The sequence below is a fragment of the Branchiostoma lanceolatum genome, chromosome 1 (genome assembly GCF_035083965.1).
Source record: "Branchiostoma lanceolatum isolate klBraLanc5 chromosome 1, klBraLanc5.hap2, whole genome shotgun sequence".
Classification (NCBI taxonomy): domain Eukaryota; kingdom Metazoa; phylum Chordata; class Leptocardii; order Amphioxiformes; family Branchiostomatidae; genus Branchiostoma; species Branchiostoma lanceolatum.
Window position 1 is genome coordinate 20,289,269 of NC_089722.1, and position 20,912 is coordinate 20,310,180.

Sequence of the window (20,912 nt, forward strand, 5' to 3'; positions counted from 1 at the left end):
GCGTTGTAAGCACAGCGTTATCGTCCAGGGCGGTTCATAACAGCTGAACGGTATTAATCTCTTTAGTACGCTGCCTGGCTAGATCGGATCAGTCGGCATCAAGCCCATAGTACACTCTCATGGCTAGCATATCACACACACACATCTCTCCCTCTCACTGGATATATAAAACACACAGGGAATAAGCAGCAAGAAAGAAGGCTGATACACACACCGCGGCTTGGACCATCTTCACGAGCGTTTTATTGGCGTAAACGATCTGACTACAGAAACACTCGCTTGTGACAATATACTTGCCGCCGGCAGGCACCATAAATAAAGTTTTTAACGACGAACAAATAATAAAAAAAGGCGGGAATTGACCCTGGATAGCTTTATAGTGAGGTTCTGTTTCCGTTTTTGGGGCCAGCCCAGGAGTAAATGCGTTTCTGTTTTGATTACAAGACTCAGGTAAAAAGCACAGGACGAGCCCGGCTCATAACACAGCCCCAGGGCAAGTGTAGTACCGGCCGTACACATAGGGGCGCGTCTGAGCGCACCCGGTCTGAGTAGGGGACATCAGGAACAACACATCCCCAACATTGTTTCCGTATTTACAAATATAGTTATAATATAATATATGCAACACAACAATAGCATTCTTACATACAAGTGCATGATACATACTGACTCTTCAACTTCTTATGTGGCTACGACGTTTTACACATCTTTTTCATCTCTATTATAAACTGACATTTTTGTCAACTCCTATTTGGCGATTTCCCCACGTTACGTAAAGCACAACTGTTCTTTTTCCACAAAACAGGAATCTCTGGTCTGATTGATACAGAATAGTAATCACGATGAAAATAATTACATCTGCTGCTGTTAGCTACACATAGACTTGTCCAATTTCCTGGTGGCGTCAGCTGAAACGCCTGTCTTATGTTTGTGAAACTGACACGCCGTGTTGATTTCAGGACAGATAGAGCACAGGCACGGCAACGATATTACAGTCAAAATTCCGATCGTGCGCGGAGGAGGGATATTCTCACGACATTTCTACCCATAAAATATACAGATCACACGACAATTAAAGACTGAAGGTTGCTTTACCGTTAGTCGAACGTCTTGTACGCAAGTGTTCTCTCCGACTGTTCGTCCACGTGTTCTGTTCACTTTAGACCACCACGACTACTACTGGTGATGCAACTTGCTCTGCTCGGTCAACTTGGTCAGAGTCTCCACCGCGAGCTGCTCCTGCTGTTTTTCCAGCCCGCTCACGAGTTTCTGAATGTTCTGAAGTTCGCTGGACACCTCCGGCGCGGATCCCGACGTCCGCGACGGCGGAGAGGACGCCCGCTTAGGACTCATGTTCTTTCCCGCGCGACTGACGGGAGACGACGACGACGACTCCCGTGGCGCGTCCGAGGACGACGACGCGTCCGTCCGACCCGGGCAGACGACAGGAGACCCCGTGGTCACCATGGTGGTGGAGGTAGCGGAGAGGGGGTAGGGAGAGAACCGGAGAGGATGGCGCGCCCCCGCCATTGCACGTTTGTGGAGCTCGGCGGCCTGAGGGAAGGAGAAACCGGGGTTGAAGATGGACCCGTCGAGAAGGGTGTACCCTTGAGGAGACATGCCGAAGAACGGGTAGCCTTGAGACGCCAGGAGGGGGTGTGTCTGCGAGCTGAGAGGCTGACTCGCTCCGTTCATCCCGGAATGGGGGACGGGGAAGGCTAAGAACGGGTTGACGGGGAACTGGGGCATGCCGCCGTTCATGGCTAGCTGGGAGGGGTGGAACAGAAACGGGGGTCGGTTGGGTAGGCCGTGCCCGCCTGACAGGAGCTGGTACGGGTACATGCTAGCCAGTCCTTGTAGCTGAGATGGGTGGATCCTCCCCATGTGTGACGACCCTGCGTTCATGGCTGACAAGGGGGAGGGGAGAGAGGAGCTGGGGAGTTTGTTGTTGTTGTTTTCCGACTTCTCGCTACTTTCTTTATTATTATGGACGGCTTTTTTCTCCACGTTCTTTTCTCGCTGTTGCTGTTGTAGAGATTCTGTCTTTTCGCTGTGGTGGCCTCCGTTCTCTTTGTCCGACGCGCCACCGCCACCGCCGTGGGTACCTCTCTCCTCTCCTTCCCTGAGTGCGGCTGAGGCGGTGCTGGGTCTGATCTCGTTCCCGCGGTGCGGCGCGTCCCTCCGGTGGCATTCCTGCGCGGACTTGTTGGTCTCTGTGCAGTTGCCCTTGTGCGTGTGAAGTGACGCAGGTCTCTCCTGCTGTTCCCCGCCTTCATCGCCCGAGCAGGTGGTGAATGGGCGGGAACTCGTCTCTGTTCTGTAATTGGCGCCTACCGATGGACTGCCTTCAACAATCGGTGACGCTGGCTCTGCAGAAGAGAAAAGGCGACACAAAGGGAAAACACTGATTACAAAGCCAGCCATGGAGAAATTGGTGCCAGCGCCTGGCATTCGTCCCTCATGGGAGCAGGGCCGCACACGGGCACTCTTTAACCAAGGCGCGAAAAATTCATCAGAAATTACCTCTACACACACACCCAAACCGCCCCCGCCCGTCTTTCGACCCGCATTGTACCTGTGTGGGGAAATTAATAGAGCCCCGCTACATTTCTCCGGGCGCATTTTACAAATGAGATGATTGTACGAGAACAAAGATTCTTTTTGAAGTCAATTTGGGAGGTCAGGCGCATAGTTTGACTGGGCTGTTATCAGTCCTATCGCACTGTGAGGTACATAAAAACACACTCCAAACAATCACGCGCCTAACCAGACTTATATTTGCCTTACCTTTCGGAGACAAAGGCGGCCGACTTTCAAGTCTCGGCTCCTTTTCCGCAACCGTGTCCCCACAATCTACGGTCTCCAGATCACTAGAATGTCCTTCCTCTAGGAACCCGGGATGTTGGTGTCCAAAAGAATGGAGATGTTTCCTGTTGTTAACAAGAGCAAACCAGAGAAAAATGTAGATAGACGCTTATCTAGTGAAGGGACATCGATAGAAATATCACAACAAAACGAATGTTCTATCCTAATACAGACATAAAACATCGCAGGGTTTGAAACACTTCAAAATCGTCTCTTCAAAAGACATGCAAGGGCCTGGAAGGAAGGGGTTGAACTGGACAAATAAATGGAGCGATGATCGCTGAGATAGCGGGCCCCCTTCCTTGTTTATCCCTCGGAAAAGGGAAGATATTGAAAGAAGTAAGCAAGGTGGAAGTGGTTGGCATATTTCAATGGCTCTAGGCCCCCTCTGGACCGGTACCCCCGAGATATAAAAACAACACTTAAAACTCGACTCAAATCCCGCGGATGTCCCCACTTCTTTAGAACTTCCACCCGGACCTAAGAGGTATTTTCCTACAAAGGTGTTGCAAAGAGGAGTCGGTACCTTTTCTCTCCGCGTCGGCCGGCTCCGGTGTCTCGGAAACCCTTGGCAAAGGGATTGTGGTCGATCTTCAACTGGGTGATCTGAAAATGGATTAACAGCGTCAAAATCCCTCCTGAGAATTTGTCCGGAGACACCCGGCGCAACTTTGTACTTTTTCTGACACGCAAAACAAGACTGGCATAGCGTTTGATACATACTATTGAATAGAAATAAAGATGTGTGCATATCTAACGTAATCTTCATAGATCACAAATATAAAGCGCAAGAGACATGCAATAAAGAAACATATTTAAAATACAACTTATATACCAACAATTTCACAATATCATCTAGAACATTTTGTCCATAAGGTTTGAACAAAATAAAATTGCCGTTTTTTTACAATTCAACATAGATCTAGACCGTCAGAAAAGTTTGAATATTCAAGTATATGTGATAATCACTTGTTAGTTCGCACATCAAGGAAACTTTCCTCTGCTTTGTATGGTTGAATTTTTTGTGGAGAAGATATCAAATCTTCGGTTAAATGATACAATACGTTTACAGTATATACAACTTGCGCGAGATCGACCGAACTTTTACCGCAAGAAAATTGCACTTTTGACCCTATCCAGACATAGACGTATCGCTTTGTTTGCTTTTGAGTTTTTACAGAAGATATATTGATAATGTCATTTTACAAGTTTGGCTTCGTGGCCAGATGTAGACGTGTGATTGTCGGGTGTTCAAAACACACGACCCATGCACGGGGGCAACAGCCAAGCACGCTGACATGAGCGTTATTTTCACACGTACAGCCGTTAAAATTAACAGTCTGTGCGCTTTTCATTCGTGACAATTTCCAATTCAATCTACACGAAAAAACAACACACAACGCGTGTCGTAAAACTTACAATGTTCGCACCGCTTCGCCGAATCTGCCCGAATCATTTTGACATTGTGATAATTTCAATCTCCGTTACTTTGTATGTATTGAACATCTGCTTGTACGAACAACACGTGTGATTTAAGTATTCAGGGAACAATAAGCGTTGTCGTTTTTGTACTTTATTTGTACAGACAGAACAGCAAAACATCTTGTTATTTTCTATTGGACCATCGTCAAGACCAGATGTTAGTAGTGTCGGCTACCACCTTTCACTGCTCCCTATTATGAAACGGTTTTAATAGGATTCTGAGGGGCTTATATTTCCATAGCTGATGAGCAAGGCGACATGGTTCTGTTCAAGAGCCTAAACAAGCTCAGAGACACATTGGTGGACGGACCAGGAACAATGGAATAATGACATTGAAATGTCCCAGACACCTCGTTAGAAGCTAACAAAGCCCGCGCGGACACAAAAGAAAACATGCACCTCCTATTATGTACCTTGCTTATTGTACGAGGGGGAACCCGTACTGTTTAGCACACTTTGTTGTTTCTAAATATGACGTCGACAACAATGCTGTTCTCCAAGTTCAAAAACACGCTTTGAGCCGGGCGACCAACAAAGGCCGGTGTCGGTTTCCATCTTTCTCGCCGGGAGCCGCCAAATAAGCAACATTTTCTTCAATTTCGTGCACAAATTGGTTGGCTGCGCAAAGAGAACTGACAGCGACCCGAGAGGAGCACCTCGAAAGGCATCCTGTCCCGTTAGGCAAGATAACGAGCACCACCGACTACAACACCCCGTCCTATTCATTTTGTCTGCCAGCAAGCGCCAGACGAAATATCATAATCTAATAACGTGCATGACATCCAGTAATACAAGCGTGCCACATTGTGCCAGCGTTGGGTGTTCGCAAAACAAGCTGCCGACAAAGAAAAATATCACAGTAGGCCCTCCGGATTGCTTGTTACCTTTCTCCACTTCTTATCCGTCTCCTTAAATTGACTTGCCGCAAAGACCCGTGAAAAAATAAGGGCTTTTCTTCCTCAGTCGCGACGATACATTATCAATTTTCGGGCTTCTCTGGTCGGACGATAACGTTTGGGCTGGCGGTACGTAGCGGTGGAAAGTGGAAAAAAGACTTGGAAAATAACATACCTTCTCGTTCTGGTAGGCTGTAACTGCGATAAACGCCGTTTCTCTGAAGACGTAGGTGCGGAAGTGACAGTAAGGAAGCTTCATGATGTCGTTGGTCTTCACGATGTGGAACCGCGGCTGGTATTTATGCATCGAATTGAGAATTGTCTGAGAGTGGGCGAGAGAAAAACAATATAAATGGAGGCTAGGAGTCAGAGCACTGGCGCCAATAAGCTCTTGCGAAGACAATTAACAAGCACACGAGCTTGAAATGTAGGCGGGGAATGTAAAGAAAACAGCTCGGTCTGGCGAGTCGGGGGCTCTCTCGTTTCGAGAAGAGCCAAAAGATAAACCGAGTGAAACCTACACGGGCCGCCGCTGTTTGAGAAGGAAATTTACACGACAATGGAAAAAGATAACTCCACAAAACTATAACAGAGGCGTGTGCCCCATTGTGTTCACCAATAAAGATCAAATTCAACAGTTTCTTGGAACAAACATGGAAGTCAGCGGGTTTCTTGGCGAGACGGAAAACAACTCGTAAAAATGTTTGCCAGTTGGAAAGAAAAACGATCATTGAAAGGAATTATTTCTGATGGTTTTATAAGTTCTGATACGAAACAGAAGCTTTCTGCAGCCAGAGCGCTCAGACCTTTGCTGTTATCTTCTATTTCCACATACAAAGAGTAATACAAATATATTCAATACGCACGAAAGTAAAAAGAAATGTGGGAAAACGAAAATGTCAAAATTTCACAAAATGGGACAAGAACATATTGGGAAAGACACTGACTTGAGGGAGACTTACAAAACCGTGTTTGTCCGAGATGTTGTTGGTGAGTTTGAGCTTGTGAAAGGACACGGTTTTGGACATCCAGTGCTCTCCTGTGGCTGGGGAGTCGGGGTGGATGTACATGCGTTTGGGCATCTCTGGGTCCGCCTTCCCCGCCACCATCCAGCGGGAGTTGTGAAACTTGTAGCGACAGTCGTCAGCAGCCACGATGTCCATCAGAAAGATGTACTTGGACCGTTTGTCTAGTCCAGAAACCTTCACTTTAAAACTTGGGAACATCCGTCTAGAAAATAAGGAGTCAGAGAGAGAGAGAGTGAGAGTTAGTTTGGAAGGGTTTCAGTAATTGAGAAGTTTCATTGAGAGATTTAAGCATTCGGTGTACAGGTGGACGTAAGACAAACTGTTGGGAATTACAAGAATTAGAGATTTATTACACGTTTATCACAGTTTCGGGGGGAGGAAGATTTGTGCCAGGTAATTCCAGACACCTTCGAGGCGTACTGTTTTAGCTAAAAAGCACAGGATCGATCGAGTCACACGTTGCGCCCGTTCATTGAAACACTGTGCAGGCGACCGGTACTGTAACACGGCATAATTCACGGTAGTAAAACACCATACACCTAGCGTGGTCGAGACGAGAAATCCCTGGGACAAATTACTGAAGCGGTTTGTCGCCAGACTTGCTCTGGGCGACGCACAAGGGGAACTGTGCAACAGCCCGCACCAGCTAGCTCGTTAGACCGACAGACCCTGCGTAGTGTAATGCCGGTTTATGGGCGTTCATCGACCCAACAACAGCGGGATTGCAGACGACGCGCCTCGGCGCTGCTGCCGTGGGACCCCGAGACCCCGTCCCCGACTGATTGCCTACCTTCCGGACTTGGTGATGACCATCTCCGTCCCGTACGTGTGGAACTGATCCCACAGGTCCTTGTATTCCAGTTCGACTTGAGGGTCCTCGGAGTCGTCGTCCTGTTGTTGTGGGATCGGGCGGAGAACAGAGCCGGCGCCTCCGAGTGCCTTGCTGACGTCTGCTGGTGTTTGCCCCGGCGAGGGATCGCTCAGCTTGGGCATGGCCAGCGCCGGGGCTCCGCTGGGCAGGAGCGGCATCCCCGGAAACAGTCCCGGCTGGGCCAGGAACGACGGCATGGGGAAATCCAGCGCCTTGGAGGCGGCCAGGAACGGGTGGTACGCCATGGTCGGCACTGGTATCTGCTCGTGTAACATCGACCCTTCTCTGCTGCCTACAGACTGCCTGTGTTTAGTGAATGACCAGTTCGACGCACAAGTCAGCATGCAAGCAAACGACCCCGGGTGACTAGCCGCCAGCCACTAATGAGCCGGTCCCCTTGATTGGCTATTTTACGCGTTGCAGCCAATCCCCTCGCCAGAGAGGCGTGTGTCTGACAAGTTTACAAGATATATGAGCTATAAAAGGTGTCGGAACCCACAACGTGCTTATGACATTATCGTATCAATCGTGCGAAAATGTCAACATCATTAAGAATGGACCAATGAGAGGGCTCGGAGGGAGACTATTGCCGCGCCCTGGTACCTCCAGACTATTTTATCATTCATCTATCACTGTGACAACCGGTGATCGCGCCTCAAAACTTCGGATTTCCCTCCTGCCCCTTTTTTCGCCGCTGGCAGGTAGAATGTATAAACGACATAGAGGGGTAGCTAGCGGTGCACGTTTTGCGTGTCCTGTTCCCTACACTTCCTCCAAAAACAAAGGATATGGGTGCAATAGCCACGGGAATAAAGTTTTCCGTCCGCCTAGCACTACAGAGCGCTGAATCATCCATTCCTAACGCCGTGTGTGGGTTTCTTTAGGTAAGTGTTTTCCCCGCCCGATAGAGAGCGGTGCCCGCCAAGGTGCCAAAACCAAACCCGTAATTAGGCACCCGACAAGTCTCACAAGTCTACCCGCCGCTAATTTTCTCATTTAAAGCCTTTTCATGTCTAAAACCTCCGCTCTTAGCGCTCAGTCGCTTCGGCGGTTACTTAGCCGGCGCACGGACATGTTGTCCGCTCTCTCCTCCTTTCCAAAAAACACAGAGAAAATTTTTATTAAAGCTCATAATTCGGACTGCCTGTAATATTTATGGTGCCTTATTGGAGGCGGGCCCGAGTCCGAAGCGTGAAAATGAAGAGCGGAACTTCTGAGGTGATTAGCGTTTCCAGCATTCCTTTCTGACGCACATGCATAAGTACAGTTGGCGCCAGTCGTGTGACGTGAGACAATAACCCTCGACGCCTATCAGTTTTCATTCAGCAAAATATGCCCGGGCCATGGAACCGGTATACCGCGGACACCGCGCGGCTAAACCCTCGTGGACGGAAGAAATCATGCACTATAAAAGAAGGGTAGAAATCAGGAAAAATGTGGAAGAAGTGAGCGGAAATTATAGAAATGAGTCTGTGACGGCCATACGAAGTCATAACGCGTTGTTGTCGACGGTAGAGCTTCCTTTTGTAAAATGAATGAAGCCAAACACGCTTGTCAGTTTTGATTCTATCGCCTTACGTATGCATGTTCCCGGGCCGCAGAACAGAGGGACCGCCTAGCTGATTGAGCTGGCACTCTGGCTCCGTTACCCAAGCCAACACGCTAGCCTTCAGATCGCCTACAAAGAACCGGCGTCGATCCGCACGGCAAAGGTGTCAAGCTTTCCATTCTCCGAGAAAAATATATAAAAAAGGATGGGAAACAGTCACGGGAAGCCATGCCGAGCGTGCGAACCCATAGCGTCTTTATTTTTCTTCCCGCAGAGTAGGGGACGAGCCCTTTTCATGTGCCCGTCGCATTGTTTTGGGTGCTATCATTCTGCGAGGTGTTTGTTTGAGAGACAGGCTATTACCTATAATTAGCCTGGTGAGTGACAGTTTTCACACAAGTGCCCCTCCCCCGACCAATCAGATGGCCGGAGCCAGCGAGGCTTGTTGATTCTGTAGGATTCGCCTAAGTGTTAACATAATTAATAAGGCGAGATCAAACAGCCGAGGTGCGAAAGGCCTTTGTGGTCTCTCAGCCGCGCGTTCACAACCGCACATGTGATAAATCGGCATGGCGCCACCGGTATATTGGATGATTAATTTTGGGGGAAGCATATGGGAATTGTATGTCATTTTCCTCTTCGTTGAAAATGCCCAGCCAGCGGCCGTGCGGTATGAAAATCGCGCGTTTCCACGGCGGTTTCGCTTCTATTTCTTCTCGACCGGGATTGGCGTGTTTCTTCTCTCTTTTTTTCACTCCCGTGCCACGCGGGACTTGTTGGGGTAAATGTTTTCGTTTCTCGCCGCGCGGGGCGCGACCTAACCCCGGGTAGAGTGGCGGAGTTTGCGGTTATATGTAAACAGTTTGCACTGTGTGAGGTCTGGTGCTCTACCACGCGGAACCCCGACGCCAGCGCGACTCCAACTATTCCAAGCAGGCTGGGTTTTATTTTTGTCTGATTCCGGGCCGGATACCCGGCCTGGCTGCTGGGGTGTTCTGCTACATTTCTTCCCGGGCTTTAAAGCTTCGGCTTGACCTGAAAACGTCGCCTGCAGCTTTGGCGGCAGCCCAGTCCTTGACACAGTTTTCATTTCCATTGTGCGGAATGATACAAACCCCCTTCTCGACGGGACGTCCGGTGATTGTGTCCCCCTCCCCCCGATAGTCATAGATAACATTAGAGGTGGTCTTTCTTACACCGCTTTATACTAACAGGTTGAAACGTAAACTGTTTACTTCTGAAGACACATTTCTTCTACAGAAGATGCAACCATTGTGACAACTTTCTCACAAATGTGAAATTGTGAAGGGATGCACTTGAAACAACAGTTTACTTATAAACCCTCATTTCTTCTAACATCGTGAAAACTCCCTCACAAATGTGAAATTACGAAGGAATTGTATATATATATATATATATATATACATATAACTACTATGGTCCCTCCCTCCCCATTGAATGTGTGTGCTTCACAGTTACACCAGTGTATGTAGTTTTACAAACAACCTGAACTGTAAACTGTTTACTTTCCAACTCTCAGTTTCCCTCTGTTCAGGAAGATATCAGCGTCTAACATGCGACGTTCCACTACAGCACAGGAAGAAAGCAAAAGTTTTTTGTTTGAAAGACTTGGAGGTAACAAGTTCAGTCATCCGCAATATCAGCATCGCGCCAGTCCACCGTCTTGCCCTTACGATTAATTTTGTTTGTGATACTTTAATTAATACTTTTTTTTCTTGCTGATACGGACTGGGTTCTGTGTGTCTGGCTATACCCGAGAGGCTGATGGGTTGTAGACAGTTTGCCTACATATTTCATAGGCGTCAACCCCCGGTGTAAGACTTCCTTGACAACGTTCGCCAAATTGATCGATAGTGGGGGATCGTGTCTACGAGTATCGCGGAAGCCGCAAACTTCTTCCGCGGGGCCGAGACGACAGAGGCGATGACAACATTTATCAGTGCCAGCAGTTTTTCCTCTGTGCCTGCGAAAGGAGTCTCTCTACGTCTGGGAAGGCGTGTGTGCGAAATGAAGGAAAAGCACTCATTAGTCCTGATATCAGACGCCGTAATATACGAAATTAAAAACTACCAGGCGCACACGGTGGTATCAAAAACGTGGGAGCAGATTTGTCGTCTGGCGTTTTTGACCCATGGGTAAACGATGCCGCCATTTTCCCCAAGCGCTAAGGAGACGGGGGAGCGTAATCATTGGTGGGAAAGACTGGAGGTAATTACGTGCGATCACTGTCACCGACATGGTCATATAGAAGCCTTGAAAATCCGCTATTACGCCCTGCGCGTTTTGAAAGCGGCAATCTTTCACGGGACCGTGTCTGGGGATGATTTGTGAGAATCAGACGACTTTTTCTGTTTCGCGCCACAAAAGACGCTGGCTGACAGTCTGGTGGAGACGTGCTCGACCTAAAGCGGTGATGTCAAAGGTTTTCACTGATGAAAAATGCAGGAAATCATTCCAGTAAGGTGAAGACTCTACCGTGTCAGACTCAAAATTACCCGTGTGTCGCAGCGAAGAAAATGTGTTGGAAAATGAAGGGAGAGGGGTGTGTGTGTTTATGGTGTAACAAAGTTACAAACCAAGGAGATCATTTGGAACGATAGAAGATTTCTATTCGGACAAAACTTAGACCCATCGTAGAAAGGGGTAATTTTTATGTGTGTTTTGTGTTAGTCATTTATGTGGGTTATAAAGTTTATTTTCTGTTGGGCTAGAATGTGGAATGCCCATCCATACACCAAGTCATTTGTCCAATTTCTTGCCACTGACGTTACCATTTGCTCACTTCTGACGGGGGAGAGTTCTGTGTTATTTTGTGTGTGCAATATTTATTAGCGGCATAAACTTTGCACAGAGCTTTAGCGGCTTTTCGGTGGTCGGACTTTGCACGGCGGCGATCGACCTGTGTTTTTAGACGCTAGGATCAGAGCGACGCCAGCAAGTATCGCGAGGAATCACAGCAAATTGGGAGTTGACTTGGGAACTGCCACGGTCTCCATGAACCCTACAACGCAGGGGCAACATGCTGGATTCTCCAATCAAAAATTTTCACAGACTACCTGCCTTGTCTACCGTTCAGACTACCTGCCGTGTCTCATGTTGGGCTCTTTTCATAATGCGTTACTTTTACATGTACTTGTTGAAAAATACGTAGAGAGAGATGTGAAATCGTGTTCTCAGTCACTGTATGGTCAACTGCTATCTTCAACATGTGCTATAACCCCCCTCCCCCAGCAAATTTATGACAGTATTGAAATTGATTTTGAACTGAATGTTTCATTAAAGAAATCGAGAACCAGGCATGTGTCTCTCCCCTGGAATGTCGCGTTGGTCAACTTTCCAGATCATAAAGTCCGTTTAGTTACCCCAGAGAGTGAACAGAATTATAGTGGCAAGAAATTGGACAAATGGCTTGCTGTATGGATAGGTATTTCCACATTCTAGCCCAACACAGAGAATAAAATTTATAACCCACATAAATGACTAACACAAAACACACACGAAAAGAACACCTTTACCTTACTACAATGAGTCAAAGTTTTGTCCGACTAAAATCTTGTATTGTTCCATGTAATTATTCTCAATCGCTGACGAAAGATAACGGATGCTGTCTGAAACGTCTGACCGTTTACAGGACTTATCTAGTTGCTTGAGAAACTTTTGTATTGTGTATCTTATTACCTGGATGTCTAACCAAGGAGGTCTAAACAAGGAGGTTTAAAATCAAACCTCCTTCTTGGCCTAACCAACCTTTTTCGACACATGATTTGACACTTCGCCACAGAAGCATGTATTTCTCGATGTATTTCATACTTTTCTTGTAGCTCGTAACAACTGATGCTCTCAACCTCTTTGCTTGGCGTGATGAAAAAAATAGTAAGTACACAAACGTAAGACTGTGTAGTCTACAGTGAGTGTAAATCTAAGTTTAAATATCTGTTTGTTTTACAAAGATTAGGGGTCGTCCCAGGTGTAAAGATTACACGTACCAGGCACAGCTAACTACACGATGTTTTGTGAATGAAATAAAGATCTGGGCTTCGTCGTTTCACAGGGATGTGTAGCCTGAACCCACGCCTCCAACAAAACATCTGTTACCTTTACACTTGTCTGTGCCGCAAACATTCCTGAATGACATTAGCGCTCAGAAACCAGTACTTGATGAACACACAATAGCCCCCTTTTAGCATCCACGTGATAATAGCTTTATTGAATTATCGCCTTTACGTCGTGGTGATAAAGATCTGGCAGTTAACACGCCTGAAAAGTTTTACCGCTGGTAGGTCGGTTATCACACTCGTGTGAAAGTTGGGAGGCTAGGTTGTTGACACCCCCTCCCCCCACTGCGGGGATAAACGGTTTATAATGGTGTCATGTCTGACGAATAAACAGTGGGCGTTGTCTCCTATCAACAATGATCCTCCCATGGGGTGATTCGCGTACAAAAAATACGGCTTTCAATAAGACAAAAATAAACTATTCCAAAACGAAAAAGTTCTGAAAGTTTTGAAACGGTGAGAACATTTGTGTGCGAACTTTTTTTGTGATAATTCCACGAACAGGTAAGATTTGACATGGAACAAAGCCATATTACTAAGATATACTTAAAAAGTTACATAAAATGTACAAACATGGGCGAAACATTGTGCTGTATGCAAGGATGCCTGGACACAGAAATAGGTCCTCCTTGCTGTATAGTTCACTGGCAAGTAAGTAAATGCAAAAACACTATATATGCCTAACTACCTTTATCAAGTTTATGCTGTTTCTGTGGCAGTCATACTAACAATAGGCAATATTTCTGTCTGTGATGTTTTACTTCTTCTTGTAATACTTCTTGTAAGTTATAATAAGCCATGAGTCAAAGTTTCTCTTCTTTCCGATTAAGTAGTCATCCTATGTGGCAAATTTCTAGCCTCTACCTCTACAGGTAGCTTGAAGTTGTAACATTTAACTTATTGGCCAATATCTACTGTTTTTTTAACCGTTTTTTCAGCGCCATGTGGAGCCTGGTAGAGGCTAGCCAATGCGTACTAATTTCAACAAGCAAAGCTGTCTGGTCGAGACTACAGCACAACTTAGAGGCCCTTAAGCCAGTTAAGAAAGCAGTTCGCCTTTACTATCGCCAATATTTATGAAATTGAGCAGTTGTTGGATGACGACAACCTCCCCACCCCGATTGTACGGATGGCGTGCGGAAGTGCCTTCACTGTGTTGACAAAACACGGCGGGCAAAACTTTTATTGTGCCCTTTTGTGTTAAAACAAGCACGTCACGTTATATAGGAAGGGGCTATAAATCTAACACAGGTGAACACAGAGTTTTTAGTCTCTACCAAACTAAGCATGCTGGCTATACACCTCGGAGGATATTTGTCAGAAGATTTTAGCCACCAGAGGGTTTCATTGAAGTACTGTAGTACAGTTAAACCTGTACTAGTGACCACAAGTTTGTAACTTAAAGATAACCTCCTTGTAGTGTCCACCTCTATTTTTGCCGAGTTCTACTCTCCACACCCCCTAAGGAAGGCCTTGTTGAAGCCACGAGTTTTCAAAGACAGGACAGGTGAGCAATACCGTGAACCACACTTCATCCCTTGTCAAAATAACAAAATTACAAGTAGTGAGAGAGATTTTACGATATGACGAGGGACTCGTTTTATAATTGGCAAATGTCAAGAGCGAAGTTATTCATTGGTGTACTATTCCTTTCTATGACTTAGTAGTTACAACACAGAGACAAAACAGACGTACAGACGACTTGTCTCGCGTATGACACACCCTGTCATAAACATGTCGTCTCTGCGGCGTTTGTATCTCGCATGTCACCGCATGATGTCATCCTACTGGTACGACTTTACTCTCCAAGCAGAGGTTTGTAGGGAATATTGTGACCTTGTCATCATATCTCCCGTTTTCTGTTGTGGTGTGGTGGGGAGTGCGTAATCTCCAAGCAGTGTGGATCTGCTTGGAGATTAGGAGTGCGAACATTTGAGAGAAAACGAAGGTATGATAAAAAGGTCACACTCTTCCCCCACCAACCTCCGCTTGGAGAGGAGAATGACTTCTCCCTCCTCTCGCTTGTTTACGGTCGCCATGGCAACAGGCTGTACAGCGTCAACGTCAGTCGTAAACTCTCGCGTTGACATGGGAGCTGGTGTGTCATCAGAAGGCGACCGACCTTTCCAAGAACTGTCCGTTTTACGCGATGGTGGTGGTTTTGTCTAGGCGTCTCCACAAATAGTGTCTTCTCACGAACGTGTTCTCTGTAGCCTGGGTGTCGGCCGGTTTGAGGGTTGTCCGCGCATAACTTGGGTTGGCGAGACAAAAAAAAGATGACAAAGTAGAAAGCCCGACAAAAACGCCTAAAAACGCGTCAAAAACCAGCCGAAACCCATGCTCTGCTTGGAGAGTAAGACTATATAACCTCCTTGGTCAGCCTCGGTCGAGGACACAGAGGTGATGCACTATAGCTACACAGAATTTGGGTTGGGAAGTCCAGGATGGAATATAAAGTTTATAGCAGAGGCATAATTGGAATTGCAAATTGTATATGATATAAAATTTTGAGCGTTTGGTTGCCCTGCAAAAAGACTGCTCTTTTTTTTACCACCGTCTGGAGGCCCACGCCATGACTGGATTTCCAGACTACCGTCCCATTCTCACCGGAAGTGTGAGGTAGTTACCCTGCACATAAACACAGAGTCGTAAAAGATGGGCTAGATTGGACGCGCCCCTCATTTACTCCCGACTCAATTAGACACAACAACGTTTTAGCGGTTTGCTGTGACCCTTTTTTTTCAGATAGGCAAATTTACATCATTCAGTGGTTCCCGTCCCACGGCTCGTCAATTATAAAAGAGTAGTTAATGTCCTGTAGTCTTTTTGAGGCTGTAGGGGTAGTGGATTTTTATCCGCCGTGTGTAGGGCCCTTGGTCTAGCCAAGAGTGCCAGGAATCGAACCCGCAAGCTCTCGATCTAGCTCGCGTCCGCCAGCCTAGCCACTCGGCGTTCGACGCCACTTATAAAGCTTGGATATAATTTGTTTCTTTTCTTTCTCTTTTTCTCTCTTTCTTTCTTGATACACGGATTTATGTTGTTCTTCTATCCTTTATTGTGAAACCCTATGTCACACAATGGATGGGGACATTCCATTCCATTGAACATTCAGATGGAACGAATAGATAAAGATTATTGTTTTCGCGTTAAAATCGTTGGCATTTTCTCTGCGTATTTTTATGATATGTATTATTGATGTAATTTATATTTTTGTCACATCTCCCTGCCGTTTATTGATATCAGCTGCTATGAGACGACCTCTAGACTAATCTCCAAGCAGATGTAGCAGCCGGGCTTGTTTGTAGTATTTGGCGGTGTTTTGTACGTTTTTCTAGATTTTTTAAACGTTTTTTTTACAGATACCCAACTGACACATCCACTGGGAAAACGGAAGACTGCAACCCTTTTAAACGTAGGTGCTCTGACACATTACGACTGTGTGTAAAAAAAAAAAGTGTTTAGAAAGTCAAGAAAAACGTACAAAACATCACCAAATACGCCAAAACACTGAGCCCGACTGCTACATCTGCTTGGAGATGCCCAAGATGTGAGAAAAATATAGATTACATCAATAATACATATGAAAATATGCAGATAAAAAATGTCAACAATTTCACGCTAATGCGCCAAACAAGCCCGACTGCTACATCTGCTTGGAGACTCGTCTATCGTGCCTAACACCAGACGATATTTTAAAAACGGCAAGATGTGACAAAACTATATAGATTACATCAATAACACATGAAAATATGCAGGGAAATGTCAGCAATTTTACGCCAAAAACAAGCATGCACTGCTACATCTGCTTGGATCATACTCTAGAATCTAGATCTTGACGGATGTGTTCTTATACAGGTGTCAGTCCCGAGAGCGAGAGAGAAGAACCAGTACTGTACTGACAGCACCGGGAGGTCTGTACGGTGGCATGTTTCCTCAACACGCACGCAAACATCAGGGTCAGTGGCCGGTGCCGTCCCGCGCCCTTGCCGCCGGACCAGAAGTCCTGACGCCCCGCTCACGCCTGGTGTTCCTCCCGACTACTTACGCCTAATGCGGACTGACAGGTGAGGTGCGCAGCCGCAAGCACGCCTCTCGTTCGCTCTCTGCGATTTTACGACAGGGTCGATTTGCGGCACACTCCAAGTCAAGGGCACTATACACTATTGGCAGGATGATTCTGTCAATAACAGGATTTTTGCCCTCAGTAATCATCCTGCCAATAGTGGGAAATTGTTTGTTACTGAGAGGATCTTCCTGTCAATAGTGCAATTTTTCACTATTGACAGGCTCATCCTGTCAACAGCCTCAGGGGTGTGTAGCCTCAGACGTTAAATATTCTACTGCTACTCTCAGCTAATGGGAGAAATGAAATTATAGTTAATCTACACAAAAATGAACACAAAAATGAAAGTTATTTCTACGCTAGTCTGTTTTTTCCTGTTTTTTCTTCCACTCAACAGGTTTTTATGGGACTAGAGGAAAGCTGTACTTACACAATTGCCAAAGAGGGCAGCGAATTGGTTAATTGTGTTATTTTGACAACAGAAACTACAATTACTGACATTGACGGCCACTTTAAGTGTCATGATTATGCTTACATTGTCCCAGTAGTGGGTTAAATTACAAGGTAGGTTTGTCTTACCAGTCGTTAGGTTAGGTTTAAAGTTAAAGTGCCACATGGGCGACCACATTTGACAAGTATAGTCGGTCATTGAAAAGGGATGTCCCTGAAGCTCAACTAGTAGCAGCCTCATGGTTGAGCTCCTGGTTTTGGTACATGGGAGGCCCGGTTCAAATCCCGGGGCAGTTCAACTTGGTCGGGGCTGCATCCGTCTTTCGTCGGGGACGTACAAATGGGGGTCCCGTATGGAAAGAGGTGCATCGAGCATCTAAAGTGGTAGGGCTGGCAACCCTTCCCTGCAAAAATATACCCTACTCCGGAAACTAGGCACTACAAAGTGAACAACAGATCATTGGAAAATGATCGCTGACAGTCGTCGCTGTGAAGCCTGTTGTAGGGCCACTATATAAAGGATCAAAGAGTGAGGATCAAAAAGTTAGTGTTAAAAAGTTATGTGCACTGTCGGTAGTCGTTATATCAACATCACACTGGTCTCTTTCAGGCTTACCTCTGGGATAGATAGATTAGAAAAATTGGCTAAAGTAGGTTTGTATTTGTTATCTCTTGTAACTTTGACTGAGTTTTGATGTAAATAACTTTTGATTATCCCCAGGGCGCATTGAAAAGCACCAGTAGGCCCCTGGTGAAATAAATACAAACAAAAAAACAAAAACAAAAAAACAAAGGGAGCTTCAGGCCTGGGCCTCAGGCGTCAAAGCTCTGTATGTAACAGAACCCAACACACCTGTCCAGAAGAGTAGGGATGACCCGGTGTGCTCAGTTAAAAACGCGAGCCATAGACTGTAAAGCGTCAAGCTTCACCTCAATCGAGGATGACAAAAAAGAAAAAGAAAGGTGAACAAGTTGTAAGTTACCCAGTCAGCACAGATACGGTTCTTCTTGGCACAAGAGGACTGCAATACTAGTAATCGAACCCTAACTCTTAAGGTTGCCCTGCCATCTTCACGACGCTGAAGGCGTATGTAATTACAGACATTACAATTTTTCCTCAAGACTTTCAGTTTTTTCTCTCAATAGAAAATTGGGCTATAATTCAAATCGAATCCGTTTACGTTCATAACTCCAAATCTATTCCCCTGCGTGTATAGATAGTCTTCAACCCCTGCAGCGCCCGTGCGGTTGGGTGATCTGATAGATCCCTGAAAGACAACGTCCCCTGAGCGGAGGTTTGTCCCCTTTAATTGGACAATTAACCCGAGGATGTGGTTACGTTCTGCGGTAGTGACCGTTAGGCTATGTAGGGGCGACCCGGGATTTGTACGGATCAGCCCGCATGAAGTTGAGGAAGTCCCCGGTGTCTCGGGGACCGAGCCAAGTCTGTTACCTTCGCCAAGAAGGTTGTGTTTTAGGGGCCGTTTGTGTGTCCGTGTATACGGTCTTTGGACAACAGAACTTGTGGATACATTTTTGTGATATTTGGTAGATGTGTAGGGGTCGGGAAAACGAAAGTCAAGTTTGATAATGAGCCCCGGCTTTCTGAGGTACTGCAGAAAAACTTCTGGTTTTGATATCTCGTGTCCTGGACGTGCTATGGCTGTGATTTTTGAGTGGTGGATAGCTATTGGGGTAGATCGAGAGTAAGTAGTGTAGGTTTGGGCCCCTTAGTTGCTTTCTTGGAACTGCAGGGGCCGATTTTGTTTCAGACTTCGAAAGAGAATAGGGGTTGACGGATCGTCATTATTTTTGGTTTGTAGAGAGATTTTTTGTTAAACGTCAAGTTGAATGACGGGGAGCAGTATTGTGGCCGAATGTTTGACTATTCTTTTAAACATTTAGTACTAATTTCTAGCCTTCTCTCTCGCCTTTGAAAAATGTGATACCAGAAAAGAGTAATGAATTTTGCTAATTAGGCGTAAATCATCGAGAATCAGCCGGATCCTTACATCTGCTTGGAGATGAATTCATTGTACAGGACGACATATACTACTTCATCATAACCTAGTATCCAGTTTTGTATGCACAGCTTTAGTCTGCTCGCAAACGAAGCTGTACAAGGCTGTATGCCAGGCTAGCAAGTTCGTGTTCTGACAATGAAAAGTACAATTAATTATTACTGTAGCAAATTATTTCTCTATTGTTTCAAACGTAAACTTAAGACCACCGCGAACACTCCATTTTCTTCCTACCGCGAAATAAAAACCAGGCGAACTTAAATGCATTTACCCGCCACTTGTACAAGTTGCCATACATTTTACCTGTTACAATTTTCGCGCAATAAAGTTCTGTCCATAAATGTTCGGCGGACATGTGCGCGCCCCGGTGACCGTGGAATTGAATTACGAACCGCAGGGTAGCACGTTCGGCGCCGGTGGCGTGGTGGGGCCATCTCTGACATACGGGATCGGGACATCCATATATCACACACGGGTTAGCTCAGTACCGAGACTCGCCTTTACCTCCAAGCAGATGTCTGGTGGAAGGCCCTGCGTATTGTTTTATGCGTATTAAGTAGTAAAAAAAATAGCGAGTCCAAGTTTGCCACAGAGAAGTTCCCCACAACACCAAAGTTCCCGCCGTTTAGTTGAGTACAGTTTTCCTGCCTTGGCTGCCAAGAACGCATTGTAAACCATGGCGCCTTCAGGGAAGATACAGATCTTTTTGTGAAAAAGATGAAAGATTCGCCCTTTCCGCGTGACATATTGTAGATTTAGGGACGGAAAAAGACTTGTCATGGGGAGGGGGGTGTTGGAATATTGGATCAATCTGTAATGCGACTGAACGATGCAAAAACGCATTTTTTATCAAGGTAGTGGACAAAAAATTAACTACTAAAGAAAAATATTTCACCAACTTTTTAAACATTGAAACAACGAATCAGCAAGTGTAACATACTTCTTGCTGGTTGGTCTCAACGCTTTGGTGTCTTGTCGGGTGCGTATCTAATGTGTCGTTGATACTTGTCAATTTGTTCGTATGTTCAACATAAACAAGATATATAATGTAGTGAGTTTCATTTCCAAGTCCGAGGGCTGATTGCAACATATAACGGTACTTGCAAGGGAATAATGGTCACAACTGAAAAAAAGGGAATATTCTGAAAAGAACTGCTACGGAATATCATATATATAAGGGTTTCGGTTCTGGCTTCTTTCTGGAGGCAATTGAAGACGAAGTGTCCTAGTTTTTTTTTTCTGCAATGTGTGGGTTTTGTGAAGTCAGCAAAGTTCTTTTCGTCAGTAAACGTTTGAAAATTTTGATGAGCTTTGGTGGCTTCTTTAAGAGGCTAGGGGCAGTTGTAGATAAAATGTATCTTATTTTCATCGCTTTTGACCTACAGTTGTTGCAAATTCTTCCCCGCAGGTTTAGACTAGAAAACTCCTGCGGCTGTTCCGTTCGGTGCCGACACCCCGCCAAGTGGCTGTGTCCCGGTGTCCCTCCTCGCCGCTACAAGGGATTTGTTACCACAGTCTCGCGTTTCACAAAGCAAACTGGCGACGTGTCCGGCATTAGGGAGTCGCCAGGTAGTCTCACCTGTCCCCACCTGCCTTAAGCCGGGCAGCTCG

At 46.0% G+C, this 20,912-nt stretch overlaps 2 protein-coding genes across 3 annotated transcripts in view; both read right to left on the reverse strand.

The window, feature by feature from the left end:
* The window catches only part of LOC136440224 (BCAS3 microtubule associated cell migration factor-like), a 201,827-nt gene that overhangs the window by 73,016 nt on the left and 107,899 nt on the right, over window positions 1–20,912 (reverse strand). The gene's annotated exons all lie outside the window — the stretch shown is intronic.
* LOC136440170 (T-box transcription factor TBX2-B-like) lies at window positions 1,053–7,602 on the reverse strand. Of its 2 annotated transcripts, none has more exons than XM_066436053.1 (6): window positions 7,062–7,602; window positions 6,206–6,473; window positions 5,419–5,565; window positions 3,392–3,471; window positions 2,788–2,930; window positions 1,053–2,369 (listed from the first exon to the last, which is right to left on the reverse strand). In XM_066436053.1, the coding sequence occupies exons 1-6, from the start codon at window positions 7,484–7,486 to the stop codon at window positions 1,177–1,179; spliced, it is 2,256 nt and encodes a 751-aa protein (XP_066292150.1). In that variant the 5' UTR covers window positions 7,487–7,602; the 3' UTR covers window positions 1,053–1,176. The 2 variants fall into 2 exon arrangements, with proteins under 2 accessions (XP_066292150.1, XP_066292143.1); XM_066436046.1 differs by having other exon boundaries at window positions 6,191–6,473.

What these genes read in the sequence shown, in the direction of transcription:
- LOC136440170 (XM_066436046.1), bottom strand. Translation starts at nt 7,486, where the DNA reads ATGCTGACTTGTGCGTCGAACTGGTCATTCACTAAACACAGGCAGTCT. An exon ending in GTCATCACCAAGTCCGGAAG is followed by an intron (nt 6,474 to 7,061) that starts GTAGGCAATCAG and finishes CTTATTTTCTAG; the next exon opens with ACGGATGTTCCCAAGTTTTA. An exon ending in GTTTTGTAAGTCTCCCTCAA is followed by an intron (nt 5,566 to 6,190) that starts GTCAGTGTCTTT and finishes GCCCACTCTCAG; the next exon opens with ACAATTCTCAATTCGATGCA.